The sequence below is a fragment of the Lynx rufus genome, unplaced genomic scaffold, assembly GCF_022079265.1.
Source record: "Lynx rufus isolate CCGP_SWC_20201006 ecotype Redwood Valley unplaced genomic scaffold, mLynRuf1.p SCAF_10, whole genome shotgun sequence".
Classification (NCBI taxonomy): Eukaryota; Metazoa; Chordata; class Mammalia; order Carnivora; family Felidae; genus Lynx; species Lynx rufus.
Window position 1 is genome coordinate 76,743,091 of NW_025814824.1, and position 20,173 is coordinate 76,763,263.

The 20,173-nt window shown below is 43.6% G+C and overlaps 1 protein-coding gene across 3 annotated transcripts in view; it reads right to left on the reverse strand.

The window, feature by feature from the left end:
* The window catches only part of ASTN2 (astrotactin 2), an 882,297-nt gene that overhangs the window by 525,641 nt on the left and 336,483 nt on the right, over positions 1–20,173 (reverse strand). For all 3 annotated transcript variants that reach the window (XM_047068551.1, XM_047068542.1, XM_047068534.1), the window contains one exon: positions 762–908. In XM_047068551.1, the coding sequence (XP_046924507.1) occupies positions 762–908 (147 nt within the window). The remainder of the gene's footprint in view (positions 1–761; positions 909–20,173) is intronic.

Consider the following 20,173-nt stretch of genomic DNA (forward strand, 5'->3'; position numbering starts at 1 on the left):
ATACTTAATATATCTTCTTTATTATATTTATGATAACCTTCATACACTTAAAAATAGTAATGCCAAGCACTTGGACAAGCAATTGAGGAAATAGGTGCCATCGCATCCTACTGGAGCATGTAAACTGGAACATCTTTCTGGAGGACACTTTAACAATAGCTATCAAGAACCTTAATCAGTTTCTTGGGCCATGCTTTTTTTGCAAATGATTACAAAGACTACAGTGTCTCATTAATTCAAATTAATTGCGTGAAGAGTAAACGGTAGGATATAACATACTTGTAAAGTACATCTACACGGAATGAGATAAGAGTATTCTCCAGGACATTCAGGAAATTCCAACAAAGCTCATATGATCTTCTCGGTCATATTTTTTAATTAGCAAATAGTATTTGGGGAGGGGATATTTTTAGTTAGGAATAGGATTCGCAAGCATAATAAGAAGCAGGAGCTTCTCTGAAGTAGCTCAGTCTCCCTGCACTCACATTTGAATTCTTCCTTAATTTAACAAATCTTATCCTTGCCCACGGCAGGAAAAAAAAAAAAAAAAACAGTCTGTAGTTCCATTAAAATAATCCAGGATTCTAAATCATAAGGGCTTCTTCCAAGGCCTTTGGAATGTTTTTTTGTTTGTTTGTTTGTTTGTTTGTTTGTTTTGTTAATCTGATTGTGAAGTTGGGCTATGCATGGAGGACATTTGACCAGACAGCGATGCAAGGTGATGAGCAGGTAATGGAGCATCTTTTATGCTTGGTTCTTACCATCTGCAATGAAGTGCTCAGGCACATGCAGAGTCACTTTCACGGTCAGTGGACAGGACATCTGACTGCCACACACCATGGCCAGGATGCAGGAGCTCACAGCAATCAATGTCAAGGCCGTCTTATTCACTGGGCTTTTCAGCAAACCTAATAACAAAAATACAACACAAAGATACATAAATCCAGGAGGTGAGAAAATAGGGATAGCATGGAATTTGGGAATCCTGTTATTTTCCAAATGAGAATCTGGAAAAAGAAACCATATTTTCCAACATCTGTGCTTGCAATGACATCTCAGTGGCCTTTGTTGGGTCTCAACTTAACTCTCTGCAAAATGGGCTTATCATCCCCTTTGGTACAGATGAAAGAAACGAGCTTCCTGAAAACTGTGGTAATTCCCTCTCCTCCCCTCTCAATTAGGCTGGTCATTTTTGGTAATTATTAAAAAATATTAAACTCTCTATTAGCTTTAGGAGCAAGTAGGAAGAAGTGAGAAGTGTTGAATTCACAGAGCCCAGTGGAATGAACATGGGCTTTACAGTCTGACAACCGTGGGTTCAAATCTGGGCTTTAGCCCTCAGTGGCTGTGTGACCTGTTTCATTCTCTGAACCTCAGTTTTCTTACACGTCTGATGAGAATAGTAAGAAACAGCTCACAGGTTGTTGTGATGATTATGTGGCATAGTGTAGACACAATGTCTATATCTAACAGGGTCTCACAGACTGTTAGAAGCTCTTCAGTTCACATTAGTGTTGCAGGCATTTACTGAGCACCTACTATGGAGATACATAGAGAGCAGTGCGAGAAGAGTTTTTGCTCTCCGGGAGCTTACAGGCTAGGGGGCTTATCCCCAGCTAATTAGACTCCAAGGCAAGTTGTGTTAAGGAACTAGCAGAGAGGGTGCAAGATGTGAAGGGGAGATTTGCCTGAGAAAATTAAAGGCAATTTAATAGATGCAATAGAATGAGTAGATTGGATTTGCATGGCCAGCAAAGCACTGGGCCAGCAGAGCAATTCTGTTGTCTGTGTCCTAAGCCCCCACTGTGTCTCATTCTTTAGGTCTTGCTATTGACAACTACTTTAAAGGTTTTGATAACATTTTTAGAACAATGGGTCCCAAATTACTATCACCCACTAGGCTCTTTTGAGCAAACCTTTATTCCCAAGTCTCCTAGACATCTCCCTACAGTAGTCCTAGGGGCATGACATAAATGTGTTCAAAAGTGAACACATTATCTTCTCCTTAAAGCTCCCTCCTCTTCCTGATCCTTCTTATTCTCCTCCTCCTGTTCTTCCTTCTCCTCCTCCTGAGCTCCCCAACTTATTGAAAATACCACCATTTAAACTGGCAAGAAACTTAGACATCCTTCATGCTTGTCTTCTTCCTTTACAGCATCTGCACAGCCATGCAGTTCTATTTATTCTTTTTTTTAAAAGTTTATTTATTTTAAGATGGGGGGAGCACAGAGAGGGAGGGAGAGAGAGAATCCCAAGCAGGCTCTACACTGTCAGCATGGATCTCGATGTGGGGCTTGATCTCACAAACCACGGGATCATGACTTGAGCCAAAATCAAGAGTCCGAGCTTAACCAACTGAGCCACCCAGGTGCCCCTTTATTCTATGTCCTTATCATTTTCACCTGTTTCCCCACATCTCTTCTGTTCTCTGCTTATGAAATGAGGGAGGTTTGGGCACATCTTCCCATCTCATTCCCTGCTGGAACCCCTTGAGACTGTTTTACACCTCTGGGCACAGGATGCCTTCCATTCTCATTAGCCTGGCATTTGAGGCCTTTCATGGTGGGTCTCTGCACTCACACCTCCTGTTGCCCTCCCCTACCTGACAGAGGTATGGGCAGGGCTGCATAACTGCAGTGCCACCACAGTCAACACTTCATCACGCTAATATCATAGGTGTTATGTCTTTTTTAAAAATTTTTAATATTTATTTTTGAGACACACACACACACACACACACACACACACACACACACACACACAGAGTGCAAGTGGGGGAGGGACAGAGAGAGAGGGAAACATGGAATCCGAAGCAGGCTCCAGGCTCCGAGCTGTAAGCACAGAGCCTCACATGGGTATCGAACCCACAAACCATGAGATCATGACCTGTGCCCAAGTCGGACGCTTAACCGACTGAGCCACCCAGGCACCCTGACAGATGTTATTTCTTTTTTTTAAATTTTTTTTTCAACATTTATTTATTTTTGGGATAGAGAGACACAGAGCATGAACGGGGGAGGGGCAGAGAGAGAGGGAGACACAGAATCGGAAACAGGCTCCAGGCTCTGAGCCATCAGCCCAGAGCCCGACGCGGGGCTCGAACTCCCGGACCGCGAGATCGTGACCTGGCTGAAGTCGGACGCTTAACCGACTGCGCCACCCAGGCGCCCCGACAGATGTTATTTCTTTTGCATAGAACCCCACTTGTTACCTTATCCTTCATCACTCATTGAGATTAATCACAAGTGTAAATTCCTCTCCCTCTAGGCAAACAAACAGCCTACGTTTGTTGTGTTTCTCAAAATATCTCACTCCAACATTAGATTCTAGTAACTGGATGGTAAGCTCAGGTGCCATATCCTTTGCCTACCATTGATCCCAATGCCTAGCACAGTGTCTGGGATGTGGTAGAATCTCAGCAAATACATCCCAACTTCCAGGGATGATAGTAACATGTTAGTAAGCAGATAAGGTGCTGACCAGTCGAAAAGCAGGCCAACCATAAGCCAGCTGTATTGCTAGACTGGTGGATCCTAATGGAATAAGAGCCCTTATGGACAGCTTTTGGATTTTTTTGTATGTCTATCTAATTTTTTCTCAATAAACAGTGAGCTTCTTGAAGGAAGGCACCCCATCTTCACCATCTTTACATCTCTCATGCTAAACTTACTTCCTGGAACCTGTAAGTTCTTTGATTTAAGAGTAGCATCCTTATCTTTATTGCTAGTCCTAGTACAAGGCATAACTTTTGGTAGAGACTATTCATCTATTTGCTGTATTTGTTGGATATATGTTAGATGGAATGGCAAGTAAGATTTAAAAAGCTGCTTCTGGTGTCAGGTGGATGGGAAGTCCCTAAGCCTAAAATGACCACTGGAAGAAAAGGAACAAATTTTCTCTCTTCCTGGGAGCCACAAAAAGCTGTTTCAAACTCTGAACTATACAGTTTAGTACCTAAATAACATAAGCTAGCTAGCATCCAAGTTTTGTACTAGAAAGGGTATGGACTAGGAGTCAGTGCTTTGTGTAAGTCTTTCCTTAAAAAGTCAACATGTTACCCCAAGTCTAGATATTTAACAACCTCCCCTCCTTCCCCCGCAAAGAACACTTAGCAGCAGCACTGAGTTTCCACTCTAGATTCTGTAGAGTCTGTTCTCAGGGGACGAACATGTAAGGATGAGTCCAGCATGAACACATTCTTGGGAAGGGGAACCGGAGAGTGAGATAAGGAAGGTAGATGTTCCTGGCATTGGGGAAGCAGATGCCCTGGATGGACAACAGCATCCTGGGGGTCTCTGAGAAGGCACCTCCCAGACTTGCCTGCATATGGCAGCAGAAATGGAGATGACCAAGACTTTCCTTTTGCTAATTAACCAACTACCAGAAATGCTGCCCAGCCCTCGCTGGGCTGATTTCTGGTTGGGAGATGAGGACTTAGGGGCAGGTGTGGGATTGCTTGTACTATCTCTCTGGACTCACATCGGGCTAACTGCTTCCCCTAGGTCTTTTAAACCTTCACAGTAATCCACAATCTTTAGGAGTCAGTGGGGAGGGGAGTGAAGGTATATTGTTAGCTTATTGCCTCTCAGTTTTATCATCTGGAAAATAGGAAGGAGACGACACATCCTTCGAGAGTGTTGTGAGACCTAATGAGACAGCACATGTTAAATGCCTACCACAGTTTTTGGCACATGGTAGGCCCTCGCAAATGATCATTTCCAAGCCAGGTATCAGTATTTATCTAATCATTGATGGCAGAAACCAGTACTCATTTACTTCTTTGTCCAACACATTGACAGAACATATTATGAACTGAATTATTCTTTAGAAACCAAAGACAGAAACGGTGGATATAGTGGGGGAGAGTCCTAAGAAGAGGGAGGGAGTGGAGGGGAGAATGTGAATGAACAGTGTCCTGGGGAAGCCATTTATTCAGCGAATGCCTGAATCGCTACAGCTGCCTCTGAAGTCCAGGAAGAAGAAAGCACACAGGTCAAGTCTGCACTTGGGCCAGATGCCTGTGGAGCTGCCCATGGGGCTTGGGGAGTTTCCATGGCAACTGAATCTGGCAGAAACTTCACAGTGGAACTCAAACAGAGGTGACTTCTTAAGAGTTCCTGGCCCAACGAGCTGATCATTAGCATTTAGCTCTAAGTAAGAGCTGTAGACAGTGGCAAGGTAGAAACTACCTTTCCCATAAAAACCACATCCTTCTCATCCAGGCTCTGTATTGCATCACAGGAAGCCGAGACAGGGAGGAGAAACTCCCTTTACAGAGTGTTTACTATGATTCAGGCACTACGCCTAGCACTCACATCTATCCGACCACTCACCCATCCAACCAGTTTTTACCGAGCATCACCTCTTTCTCCATATTGTTCTAGGCAAAGGGGGAATAACAATGAACACAAGGCAACCAATGTCCTTGAAGCTTACATTTTGGTGGAGCAAATTCACCTCATTTAATCCTTATAACAAACTGCTACTATCATCCCCATTTTGCACATAGACAGAGGGACAGAACAACCAAATGACTTTCTAAGGTCACTCAACTTGTACATGGCAGAGGCAAGATTAGAACCAGCACTTTCCAACCTTTCCCCCATATCATGCCACCTTCCACTTCACCACGGAATAAAGGTCCCACCAAGGCATCATGTAGTTGCAGAAAGAGCATGACCTCTAAAGCTAGACCTGCTTGTGTTCAAATCCTGGCTTCACCACTAAGTCTCCATGTGACACTTGCCAGTGGGTCTAACCCTAAAAGGACAAAATCTTTCCATCTGAAAAATGGAGGAGTGCTCTTCTTTCAGAGCTAATATGAGGACAAGACAGAACTCCATGCAACTGGAAAAAAATCAATAAATGACAGCTTCAGATCAATAACTGATAGCCCCAGATCATAACAGGAGCATCGCCAAATGTCCAGGGTCACGGGTATTCTTGTTTCACATTCCAGTTCGCAGTGCCCTCCCCATCACTTGCAAGAGAGAGCACTGTGCTGTAGGAATAGAATTACACCAGGGTGTATTGATTGTTGGAACTGGAGAAAGTTAATAATCTAATTTCCCTTTCGTTTCCCCTCCCTCTTACCACTCAACTCCTCTCATGGCAGCAGAGAATGGCATAAAATGCATTGCTTGAGAAATTCGACCGGAAATAACTCGGCATTGTTGATCCACACGCTGCCTATAATTTGGGGTTTGATTGATTCTCAGTTTGGAGATGCCAGGTTGAGAGAAGAAAATCAAATTTAAGTTAAATTTGGAATTGAATCAATCACATTTTACAATGAAGAAAATAGATCTAACCCCATCAGACCACTGTGTGCAGAAAACTTAAAGCTGCTATACTTCCATTGAATCCTTCCTCCCGATATCTCTGGGGGACAAAAAACTAGGTCCCAAGCTGAGAAATCATTTCTTCCTTTAAATGGCATATGGGGTTGGGGTGAGGGACAGGGACTTGAAGATCCCAGGACATTAGGGCGGAGGAGGGCAATTGGTAGAAAAGTCACTTAGAATAGGATGAAGAGGCGGGGTTTTGGAGACTTAAATCCAGACTCTTCCATTTAATAGCTATCTAACTTGTGGCAAGTTACCTACACTCCCAGAGCCTCAGTGTTCTAATCTATGAAATGGCAATCATAACCCATAACTGGTGGAAAAGCTGCTTAGATTAAATGTGAGATCATAATTGTAACATTAAACACATGTACTTTATCTTTCCTTTCATCTCAAGTCTTCAAATTCCCACTGCCTACAGATCTCAGCAGGACATATGGCTCTTTGGCTTACACTGGAATTCTGGCTTTTATACTTAGCTGCTGGCCTTCATGCACAAGTCACCTAACTCCTCTAAGCCTCAATGTCTTTATCTGAGAAGCTGTTCATTCAATAAGTAGTTATTTAATGTGCATCTACTATGTGCCGGACCTCATCTTTTGTGCCCTCCTATTATTTCCAGCGTCTGTAAGTGTGTCTGAATATATATTAGGTGTTCAATAAACGTCTATTTACTGAATGAGTGAATGAATGAATGAATGAATGCCTAACTATCATTCTCCATTCTACCAAGAGATGTCAGTACTGGACTACTGTTACTGGTTCCTTTCTAGTCAAATGTATGCATTCATTTTCTTTGGCAATGATTGGTCCCCTGTCCCCCACCACCACCTTCCAGCTAGAGATCATACGAAAAGCCCTTGATAGGCTGCTAAACCTCGCGCATATCAGGGTGGCCCCTGCAGATGGCTGGTGTTCCCCACTAACTTCAATGAATGCCTCTTGGGATTCCTGCCGCACCTGAGCTCCAGGACCTCTGTGCTTCTTTGTGTGTTTCTGGAAACGAAAATTGGGACACACTGTCTGACAAGTACAAGAGTCACGATGGAGGCAGGAGGAAAGAATATTTATAAGTGTGACTTTCTGAGAATTCTACATAAGGTGGCCCCCTATCCTCAGCCTTACTCGTGGCTGGAGTGTATACATAATACTTTAGTACGATGTGTCAATATGGGGCATTCTACTCCTCCCATTCACCCCCACTTTGCCCACCTGGGGTTAATTCTCTCCTCATCTCCTTCTCTCTATCTTTGCCATGAACTAGTTTCTTATGTTCTCTGGCTCTTTGACCGTGGCACTCTCAAATACACGGCATCCTTGAAACCATTTGTAGTTTTCCCAATCTCCCATCTTTCATAGGGTTTTCCTTTGTAGGATCTGTGCCAGCGTTCATCCAGCCTATTCATGTTTCCAGAGACAGCAACCTCAACATCTCCAAAGGAGCAATTCTCCTCTCAGACAGATGTACTCAACAGCCCTGGACTCTGACTCTACAAGCCAGCTTCTGCTGCCCAGGGAAAAATGATGCGCTTAACACGTCCTCTTCAGGAGGAGCTAGTTAGTTAGTTAATGGTGGCAGCTGGCTTGTTGTGAGCCTTCCTTCCTCCAAATCAAGTAATGCTAGCATTACTTTATTTATCTAAAATCCTATTTTGAATCTTATTATTATTATACTTTGTATAGATTTTCTTCTTTACAATGACTTCCCTAGAAGAGAATATCACCATCACCACCACAGCCGCCATCATCATCATCATCATCATCATCATCATCATCATCATCACAAATATTTATGAAAACATTTATGCACCCAACAATTAACTAAACATTCTCACATAGTATCTAACTTAGTCTTCATAGAAGCTTCACGAGGTGCTGTCTATCATTATCCATATTTTGCACATGAGGAAGCAAAGGGCACACTTACCAAGGGCCATGTAGCTCAAAGTTTATAGGGCTGAAATGAAAAACCATTTGACCTCGGAGTCCGAGTTCTTAGCCATTACCCTCTATAACTTCTCTATCAACATGCCAGATATGGTATGAACAGTGCATACTCAACCCTAACTGTCAAGCTGCTTACAGACCTCAGCTTTCCCTAGAGCCCTGTGGTGACGATGGGTTGACACAGAGCGGTCTCATCATCCCACCTGATGATGACCACAGGTCTTCAAGGGAACCTCTCCACATCACCACACGGGACTTTATAAGGAGAGCAGATGGTGACAGGGGCAGGATAGATGGCTCTTTCTCTTCCTTTCTGACCTCCAGAAAATACTACATGGCCTCAGTTAGTGCAGTGTGCTATTGTGAGGCCACTGGGGAACACATTTGGCTGAGTAAAGCTTGGATTGTGGCACCCTGTTGAAGATAAAGCCACTGGTGGAAGACACAGAATGGGTCTAGAGACAACTGGCTCTTAGGATTTCTCAATGGCAGCTGCAGATGGCTGGCCTTGGTATGAATGTAACTTTAAGGGGATGACGGTGGAGATGGTAACAATCGTGTTGGTGACAAAGACCACACAGATGGTGCCATGTTTTTTCACTTTTTATGAATTCACAAATTATTCCCAACTATCCCATTCACTTTTCAACAAAATTCCAGGTAATCAGCATTGGTATTATCTCCAGTATACAAGTGCGGAGTCCAACACTTAATGGTGAACTCAAGCTTAGACATGAGAGGAATAACTGGGCCTGGAAGCCACATCTCCTGACCCACAGCCTAGTACCTTTTCACAACACTATACCCAGGTCTCATTGGCGAGGTGTGAAGGCAGGATGAGAATCCCTGCTCTCATCTATGGACCTACTGACTACACAAGTGCTTCTAAATGTCCCAACGAGCCACAGCTGTTATTTCTCACCAAACAAAATGTATCTTGAAAACAAAATTTCCATTTTCAAGAAATTCTGGGACATGTTGCATTCTATATTCACCTCCTAAAGCACTAGAGTTATGTATATTTATATATCTGGTATTAGGGCACCTGGGTGGCTCAGTCAGCTTGCTCTCTGTCTCTCTCTCTCAAAAATAATAAACATTAAAAAATTATATATCTGGTATTAAAATCTCTGGAAAGGCCTGCACTGAATTCTCTTTAGCAGAATTTAACCTGATGTTCCCCAAAAGTAATAATATATTACAGAGCCATTATTCTATGAAACAAAGTAGGAAAAATGAGCTACTTTAAAAATGTATACAGAAGTTGCTATTAATTATACCAGCAGATCCCAATAATTAACTGTTGCCCTATGCCAGGCACTGTATTAAAGATTCTATTTACATTTGCCTATAGACTTCTCAATAGCCTTGCAAGGCAGAGATTACCACCTCTATCTAAAGATGAGAAAACCAAGACTTAACAATTAGGAAGTGATAGAGAAAAATTTCCTGGTCAGTCTTGTCTGACTCCAATGTCTATATGCTTTTGGCTCCTAAGCCATTAAAAGAAAATAGAGTTTTAGGGGCACCTGGGTAGCTCAGTCGGCAAGGCATCTGACTTTGGCTCAGGTCATGATCTCATGGTTCGTGGGTTTGAGCCCCGCATGGGGCTCTGAGCTGACAGCTCAGAGCCTAGAGCCTGCTTCATATTCTGTGTGTCCCTCTCTCTCTCTGCCCATCCCCACTCATGCTCTGTCTCTCTCTCTCTCTCTCTCTTTTTCAAAAATAAATAAACATTAAGAAAAAAGAATGGAGGGGCGCCTGGGTGGCTCAGTTGGGTAAGCATCCGACTCTGTTTCAGCTCAGGTCACAATCTCATGTGGGGCCGGCTTGATATTCTCTCCCTCTCTCCCTCTCTCCCTCCCTCCCTCCCTCCCTCTCTCTCTCTCTCCCTCCCTCCCCTTCCCTCACTCACACTCTCTCTCAAAATAAATAAAAATTTAAAAATTAAAAAAAAAAGGAAAAAGAATGGAGTTTTACAGTAACCCAAAAAGATATCTGCACCCCCATGTCGACAGAAGCATTATTTATTACAGCTGAGACACGGAAACAAGCTAACTGTTGATCAGCAGATGTATGCATGCATATATATATATATATATATATATACACATATATATGTACATATATGTATACATATATATATATATACATATATATATGATGAAATATAATTCAGCCATAAAAAATGAGAAAATCCTGCCATTAGTGACAATATAGATGAGTCTTGAAGGCATAATGCTAAGTGAAATAAGTCAGAGAAAGACTAATGCTGTATGATCTTATTTATATGTGGAATCCAAAAAGGAGCAAAAAGGGAATAAACTCATGGAGAAGAGATCACCTATGTGGTCACCAGAGGCAGAGGGTGGGGAGATGGGGGAATAGGAGGAATGGGGTCAAAATGCACAAACTTGCAGTTATAAGATAAATAAGTACTAGGGATGTGATAAATAACATGGCGACCGTAGCTAACACTGCTGTATGGCATATAGGAAAGTTACCGAAGAGAGGAAATCCTAAGGGTTCTCATCACAATGAAAATGATTTTTTTTTCTTCTTGCTTTTTCTTTTCACTGTACTTATTTGAGATGATGGATGCTGACTCTATTTATTAGCGTAATCATTTCACAAAATATGTAAGTCAAACCAATATGCACCACACACCTTAAACTTTTACACAGTGACAGATGTCAATTGTATCTCAACTGGAGGGGAAAAAAAACATGTTTACAGAAAACAGAACTTCAGAGTCACAGAAAACTATGTGCAAAGAAGGAAAAGAGGTAGGTACAAGGGCCAGTTTGAAAGGTTAAAGACTATTCAACTGGTATTAGCCTGACGGAATGCATTAGGGAGGGGGGAAAGAGATACTGTACTCAGTCCGTGAAACTGCAGTGTGCAGAGAGAAATCGTGGTGACAGTTCAAAGAGCTAAAGTTCTAGAAAGGTTCACAAATAAATGGGAATGAAGGAAGGAAAGGTGGAGCTTGGTTTTCAGAGCCACAGGTGATCATCAGCTGGTACTGACTCACAAAATAAAAATGCTATTTTTTAAACACTGGTGCTTGACCTCTGTGTTCACCTTCCTAGACTGTGGGCTGTTTAGCAGCACTACCACATGCAGCCCACACCCCTCATGGAAGGGGAGACTGGCAGAGAAGAGCTGGGGACCAAGTGTTGGGGGCAGAGGGACAGAGCAAAGAGCAGCCACATGTTTCCATGGCTACCAAGGAAGATCGGGACCAATCGTCTCCCATTTCCATGGAAGGCACATTTTTAGCTGCTTTTTCTTGGAGCTTGCCAAAGAAGTCAACACTCAGTTCTCTAAGAAGATGCTACTGGATGTCTGTCCAAGGCTTGTGAAAGTAGGAGGACAGAAACTATGTTTATTGTATATTTAATATTTACTAGGTCAGCTGTGTTGTCCTTTACCTACAGAATCTCCTCCAGTCCATTGGTCTACTGTAAATTCTAGGCAATGCTGCCACTTTCTGATACTAGAGGAAATGGAAACTCTGAGAGGTTAATGCACTTCCCCAAAGGCTGAGAATTAGTAAGGGCAGAGAGAGAATATAAACCAATCTATTGACCTCCTAATTCAATGTTTCTTACATCATATCACACTACGTCTAAAGGAAGGGGGTTCCATCAAATCTCTGTGCTCCTTCCTCCTCACAACTTTGTCCGGATTCTCAGACTACACTTGAGAAATAATGGGAAACGAGGCTTTGTCCAAACCTTCCCCTGCACTTCTCTTTGTACCTTTCCTTGTGACAGGCCACATGCATTCCCTACAGCCATGTGTTGCTCTTCCTGCTTTTATCAACATGTCTAAGGCAGATCTACTTTTTGGAAAATATTTTTATTTGCTTTAAAGTAATCTCTATGCCCAACGTGTGGCTCAAACTCACAACTCTGAGATCAAGAGTTCCATGCTCTTCTTACTACACCAGCCAAGTGCAGCAAAAGGCAGACCTACTTTTTAAGGCCAGAGAACCCCCATCTCCTGGAAGTCTTCCCTAACTCACAGAAACTCCATACCTCTCTGGACTCCTGTCACAAGTATCACCTGTTCTAACATGAGTCACAGAATCTCAGATTTACAGAGAACTTAAAAAGAGCTTTGACCCTAACAAATTACACCGTACAAGTAGTTCCCTACAATGCCCTGTCCTATGGTCATCCAACCTGTGTTTGAACATCACCTACACTGAAAGCTTGTTAGGTAAAAAGAAAACCAATTTCATTGGTGATGGTGATGATGATGATGATGATGGTGATGATGGTGATGATGGTGATGTTCTTTTATTTTTAGAGCAGTTACTATGACATCTTGTGCTAAATATTTTAGATATTACTTTATTTGATCAATCATCAATTTTCTTTAGTGCATTTTTCAAATAAGGAAACTTGAGTCTAGCCCAAGGCTAGAAGGCTATTGAGAAGCAAAGCCAGGATTCTAATCCAGATCTAGACCCCAAAGCCTTAACAATGTATCACGAAGTCTTCCTTCACTGTTGACCTTCTGTATGAAAACTATGTCAATAAGAAATAAAAATCTACTCCTAGAGCCAAAACCAGCTAGACATATTCCTGTCCTCAACATTCCATAGTCTTGTTTCCATTCCTCCTCTCTCAGGCAGACCTTTGTGTTTGAAGTTGGAAAACAGGCCCCCATACTTCTTTTGCTCAAACTTATACTCTATCTTTTGACTCCCACATTCAGAAAATAATCATGGAGCTAGAAGAGAGAGCTGGAGGAGTGCCTTAAGATCCATGAGTTGAATCCATTATGCTAAAGGTTAAAAGGAGGACAGGAGAGGGTGCTGTCTAGAGTCATAATGTCCAGAGCACGACCTAGATCCCATTGGTTCCAGCTCCCACAACAAGGTTTCTCAGTTCACCATTTGGGATAGTCATCATTGGTTCCTACCTTAACCAGTATCTCTTGCAACAAATACAGTGCCTCTGGCACTCTCTGTACATGTGACACTGGCCACAGTGTCCCACAAATGACCGTATGTCAGATGGGCTCAACCAGGATATTTTGGCCAATGTTAACATACAATCAAAATGAACCATACCCAAATATTCCCACAAAACAACCTTGAGAGACTGGTGCAAAAAGTCTAAAGCATAGTAGATTAGGTAAATGTGAAGAACATGGGCTTTAGAATTGGAGAAACTTCGGTTCAAATCCCCACTCTGTTATTTTCTGGTTGGCCTTAGGCAAGTCTTATCATCCTCACAAATGTGAATCACATCTACTCCACAGCATTGTTAGAAAGATTAAATAGAAAAATACATTGCACAGTAGGTACCCAATGAATAGCATCCATGATCGTGACCATCATCAGATGGGAGACCAGCAAATGTACACCTCAGCCTTTGTATCCCAGAAAATATCTGCATAAATTTACGATGGTTCAGAAGAGGAAGAAAGAGCACGTAGCTGGAAGGAGAGTGAGTTTTTGGTAAGAGAAGGTTTAAACATATGTAGAGCACCTAATATATGCCAAGCCTCTACTGGACTCTTTGGATCCATTGTTCAGTTTGCTCCTCACAGCAATCACTGGCTTCCCATTTTATGGATCAGGGAAGTGAAGCTCAGGGAAGAGAAGTGGTTTGCTCAAGGTCACTCATAAGCTGCAGAGCTGGTAATGTAACTCAGTATGCATGATGCTCTAAACAGAACATAGACAAGTCGTCCATGCTCTGAGAAGATAATGAGGGTTACACTAGAGATTATGTCAGGAGAGGGCACTAGTTAAAGGACACAGGACATTTAGCCTTGATGCAAAGGAGACTCAGGCAGACCGACCTCTTGAGGGGCATGTCACAGAGGACATCCAAACATAGAAAAAAATTTAAAAAAATAAATATTCCACAAGTGCAACTTTGAGAACCAAGGCCCTGGTCTAGGTGCTTGACCTGCTTTGTTTTACCCAGCCCTTAAAACAACCCTTTGGGTTAAGCACCATGATCTCCACTTTATAAATGAGGAAAATGAAGCTCAGGGAGATGAGACACTTGTTCCAAGTTGCACAAACCATCGGAGGCAGAGCTGGGATTCTACCGAGGTCTGAGTGACCCCAGCAACATCTGCATTCCTCTTGCATCACCCAGGGGCTTATTTACCATCAGGGTCTCCCGAAGGTCTAAGGAACGAGAGGGAGCTTTGGCCCAAGAAGCACATCGTAAGACCAAGGGTCTTCTCAGCACCCAAACCATCATTCTTACAAAGGAATGAACTGGGTCCCTGCAGGGCACAGAGGATTCTGCCCTTTTTTGGGTGGATGAGTTTGGCTGCTAAGCACCTGGGGACTTTATTAGGATAAACACACCTGTCTCCAGCTCTTTAAATAGAAGGGCATTTTCCCCTGGTTTTCCAATCCATTGCCTTCTCTTCAGACCACTAACATTTCAGCAAAAGCACATTTGCATTGTGTTGAAACAGCCATTTGGAGATAAACAGCTTTGCCTTTAGACCTTTGAGAAGAGAATATAAAGGAGAATAAAAGAGGGAAAAAATGAGAGGGGAAAGAATGTTCCTGTGCAGCATTTCTGCCCAAGCATATTTCCACACAGAGGCCTCTACCCATTTCAGGCTGACATTCTGGGTCTAAACCTTTCAAGTTTGCTGGCTGAAATATTCCACCTACAGAAGAACAATAGTGGTCTTAGCCCAAGGGGCATGCCAGACTCACATACTGTCTTGTCCTTGAGCGACAAGGAAGTGCCTGGGGCCTGTGCAAAGTGCTCTGTCCTGGGGCACAAGAGACCAAACCTGAACATCACTCTGCCATTTATACACCATGCCACCTTCAGCAAAATCCCTCCCCTCCCTGGATGTCTATCTCCCTGTCTGTAAGAGGAGGAAATCATCTAGTCACACATATTTCTCGAAGGCCCATTCTGCACTGAGCTCTGCACTCTAAGCTAGGGATACAGAGATCAGAGCCTCCAAGGGTCTCAATGTGCAGTGGGGTAGCAGGCTCCAAACAGAGAATGTAACGCAAGCAGACTACCATTGACAACAGAGGCCAGTGCAGAAGAGGGGACCCCTAATCCGGGTTTGGGTATCCGAGAACTGTTCCTGAGAGCTGAAGCTTGTAATGAGAGAGTTGAGTACAAAAACGGGTGTGTGGTCCAGGAGATGGGTGAACAGGACACGGTGCATCAACTAGAGTGGCAGAGGTAACAGGCACATAGAGTAAGTACAATGTTAACAGAGGAGGCCAGGGAGCGGGGGAGGGAGGAGCTTACAAAGGAAGCGGGCTTCATCCTAGACGATACTTCATGGCCTTTCAGGCCAGCCGTCCTGGCACCGTGCAAACACCGAACACATCCTCATTCATTCACCTTGTCAGCAGAGATGTGTTGGGTATCTGCTGAGCACCAGACATTGTGTTGGGTGCTGAGGATACTGCAGGGACTTCATAGTCTCAAGGAGGGGGATCCAAAGACCTTGTGACAAAGGATATGATCTACAAGTGTACCTCTGGGGTGGAAAACAAGGAGAGGCGCCTGGGTTAAAGGCAGAAATCTTATTCTTCAAAGACCATCTATAAGAAAATCAGAGAGGGGGGCGTGCCTGGGTGGCTCAGTGGGTTAACTGTCTGATTTCAGCTCAGGTCACGACCTCTTGGTTCGTGGGTTTGAGCCCCACATTGGGCTCTGTGCTGACAGCTCAGGGCCTGGAGCCTGCTTCCGATTCTGTGTCTCCCTCTCTCTCTGCCCCTCCCATGCTCATGCTCTGTCTCTCTCCTTCTGTCTCAAAAATAAACAAACATTAAAAAAGAATTAACAAAATCAGAGGATGCTTACACCAGGAGGCCGAAGAACATTCTGCACAGAATGTGAGAAACTGAAGCTTGGCAATCAACCATTCTTTAAGTCTACAGACATGAAAAAGCATGAGTCACCTGAAATGAGAGAAACATCTGGTTTGAAGAAAAGGAAAGAGGGTGGGGACTGAGGTAGACAGCTTCTAAAGTGGCTCCCAATGGTCCTGGCTTCCTGGTAATCACTCTCGTGTGATCCCTTCCCCTACTGACTTGCTTCTGCCAAATGGAATACAACAAAAGTGTGGGATGTCACTTCCATGACTAGGGTACAAGAGGTTGTGACTCCCATCTTGCTCACAGTCTCTTTGCCCCTTTCTCACTTTCTTGCTCTGGTGAAGCCAGGTGCCAGCCATGTTGTCAGCTGCCAGAGAGAGAGGCCCACAAGACAAAGAAGTGAGAGTGGCCTCTGGTTCACAGCCCTTGTGGGAATGAATCCTGCCAACCATCACATGAGGTAGCTGGGAAGCAGACCCTTCCCCCAAGTCAAGCCTTGAGAGGGGACCATAGCCTAGGTTTATGACTTCACTGTAGTCTTGTGAGAAACCCTAAGCTTGAGGAATAGTTACATGGTACCTGAGCCCCTGACCCACAGAATAAATGTCAGTTGAGGCAACATGTCAATCAATAAATGTTTGTTGAGATAATAAATAGATAACATATGTTTGTTGTTTAAACCTGAAGATTTGGGGGTCATTTGTTATGGAGCCATAAAGAACTAACACCAGGACCTACTTAAATGAATAAATGAGAAAGGCTGAAAAGCCCTCATCCCCAGAAGGAGACTCAGGGACTTTCAAGTTTAGAAGGGACCCCCTTTCATTTAGAAAGGTTCCCTGTGGGTGGCTCAGTCAGTTAAGCATCCAACTCTTGATATTAGCTCAGGTCTCAATATCAGAGTTGTGAGTTCAAGTCCTACAATGGACTCCACACTGGCACTTCCTTAAAAAAATTAATAGAATAATAAATTAAAAAAAATAAAAACAAAAAGCTTCCCTGTGCACCTGATGTGTCACACCCCGGGCAACCTGAAGGGACTATAGTCAGGGAGGTGAGACAGTCCAGAGGAGACATAATGACATTGTACCCAGTAAAAGGGCTAGCTTGTTTTACTGAAGACTCCAAGACCTGGTGAGGGCTGAGAGGAAGGAGACGCTGACAGTGACTCACAAAATCAGGGCTGGCCTCCCAGCGAAGGAAGTCCCTTTCATCTCTACAGAGGCATGTCTCTCCAGGAGACCCTAGGTTCACACATCATCCCAGAAGGGAAGTGGGCGACATGGAAGGCTTCTGAGCTCTGCGATCAGAGAAAATAAGCTTGAAACCCAGCTCAGTAATTTCTTGACAGTGTGAAGTGCTCCAGGTCATGAAAAGGAAGAGTTAGGAACACAGCCCTTAGGGTCCCACAGAGCTGGGATCAAGCACCAGTGCTGCCCTTTCCTACCGGAAGATGCTGGTACCAGTGATCTGATCTTCCTAAATCCCAGCGTTCCATTTACAAAGCAAGAATCATTAAAATACCTACTTCATAAGATCACTTGACCTAAGCAACAAGTTACCAGCACAGTGGCCAATATAAGAAAGGCTCAGTAATTGTTAGCTAATATCGCTGGGAAAGTTACTTAACTTCCTGATGGCTCTTTATGTATTTCAAGCCCTCAGCACACTGCTTGTCATATGCTGAGCGCCCCGTGACCGTTGTCTGCTACACCTGTTAATATTATCAGCGGAGGCCCAGTGAATCGTCATGGTTCCTCCTAGACTACGGGCTGGCCAGCGATGATACATCCAAGTTACACATCGTTGTATATTTGTAAAAACGCTCCCCACCCCACCCCCAGGGGCACTTGGCTCCTTGTGCTAGGATGGAAGGACACAGATTATTCCTGCAGAAGGAGCTGTACAGAGGCATCACTCAGGTAGAGACGACAGGGACACACCAGCAGAGGTTCCCTAAGTAACCGTAATTCAGGTGCTATACACACCTGGAGCTTCCTGCTTGTGCTGTTAAATTTATGGGATGGCAATAATAGTAACAACATTAGTGCGTATTTATTTATGAAATGCCCACACATGAACAGCCTAAAGAGCTAAACTAGAAGCCCTACTAAATTTAATAGAAACCTATGTATATATGTGAGGCTGTGAATATGTGCGTAAGTGTAGAAGAATTGAGATTAGGATGTAGGCATGCTTAGAGCAGAGGTAACAGCAGCCCTGGGAATCATAACTATGAATTTCTTCTTCCATTTCAGTCGTCAACCAGGACCAGCACTAGCAGTGTTGCTTCCTCCTTGGTTTTCCAGGAGTCAGCGGCTCAAAGAACAGAAAATACCATTGCAAGAGGCAGCAGAATTCAAATTCCCAGATTCACCAACTTTCTGGTGACATGGCCTAGGATGGTCATTTCTTTTTGTTGTTGTATCACACAGGTTCCTCAAATGATAAAATGGGCATAATGACGCCTCAGTCCTACTCAAAGTCTAATGTGGGAGATGGGTACTCTCTCCGCCTTCTCTCCTTTCCCTTGTATTTCAAACTACAAAGAACAGGGCATATCAAAGGTTATTGCTTTTCTGCAGACCAATCTCCCAACTGGCTCCTTGACAAGTTTATTTAGTGAAATCCTATAAGCAGGGAGAGAAGAATGTAGACTGCCCTCCCCCTCCCCTGTGACTACACCCTCCTCAGGGGTGTGGACCCTACCTTAGTTCCTCTAGCACTGAACCTGTTACTGAGTAGCAGCTAAATTAATATTTGGTTATTAAATAAATAGATGAATGAATGAGTGGACAGAGAGGCCAACCAGTCCCTTTATTCCAGGGAGAAGGAGCCGGCTCCATGGGATCTCTCTTTCTGAGAAGAGAAAATACAGTCATTACCTCCTTGGTGAAGAGAAGGAGTTAAGTGTGAGTTTGAGCTGAGGCATCACTTGGACTCAAAATAAAAATATTAGAATAACTACCGTGGTTAAGTGCTTAACTCTGCCGAGTCCTACACTAAGTGCTGTATATCGAATTCTCCAATCCTTATGATATCATGTGATGGAACTACTGCTACTACACCCATTTTACAGAGGAGAAAATCAAGTCCGTATGAATGCATTGGCTACCTGACATCACAGGGCTAATAAAATGTGAACCGAAGAGGCTGACCCCAGAGTGCAGCCTTGAAAACTCTTTCCCACACTGTTTTCCAGGGGACAGCCTTCTGACCCACGGGAGGAGGTCTTGCAACACAACATGACCAATTCCCCGACACTGCTAGGTAAAGGGACCCAGAGAGAAACAGATATGGCCTCCACTCTCATGAATTTTTCAATCTATAAGGGGTGGGAATTTACAGATGTGAATATGTCATTTTGTACTCTGATTCATGCTAGGATGGAGAAGGATAGTGTAGGACAAGAGAGCACAGCATCGGGACTTCTTTTAGAAAGGGACAGTGAAGCCCAGTCCCAATAGTAGGAAGGAAGGATGTATGTTCCAGGGTGGGATACAGTGGGGAAAAAATGATGAGTCACATGAGAGGACGCTGAGGAGGTGGGCAGGGACATGTGAGGGAGCCATCAAAGGCCACTGAGAAAAAAGACAGCATGATGAAGTTAATGTGGTATGATGCTCAGCTGGCTGCTGGGGGAGAATGTGTCACTACCAGAGTGGCAGTGAGGATCAAGGGGTGACAGGTGGTGACAACACTGGGGACAGAGAAAAGTCATCCAGTGCAGTGCATTTGGAGGGGAGTTGCTGGTTCATGGAAGATCAGCTCTTCTGGGAAGTGAGAACAGGAGGCATCAGTAGTGTTTGAACATCTACACTCAAACTCTACGTCAACAGATCACCTCATTGCCATAGAGAAGTTCAGATAGGTGCACCGTAAAAAGATGTTGTGTCCATCTTACTTTAGGGCTGAAGATGTATTTCCCACCTTCCTCTCTAGTCTTGATTATTCACTTATCATTCAAGTGTGTTGTTTTTTTTTTTTTATTCCTTAGTCAACAAATACGTACTGAGTTTCTATATTCCACACATGGGCC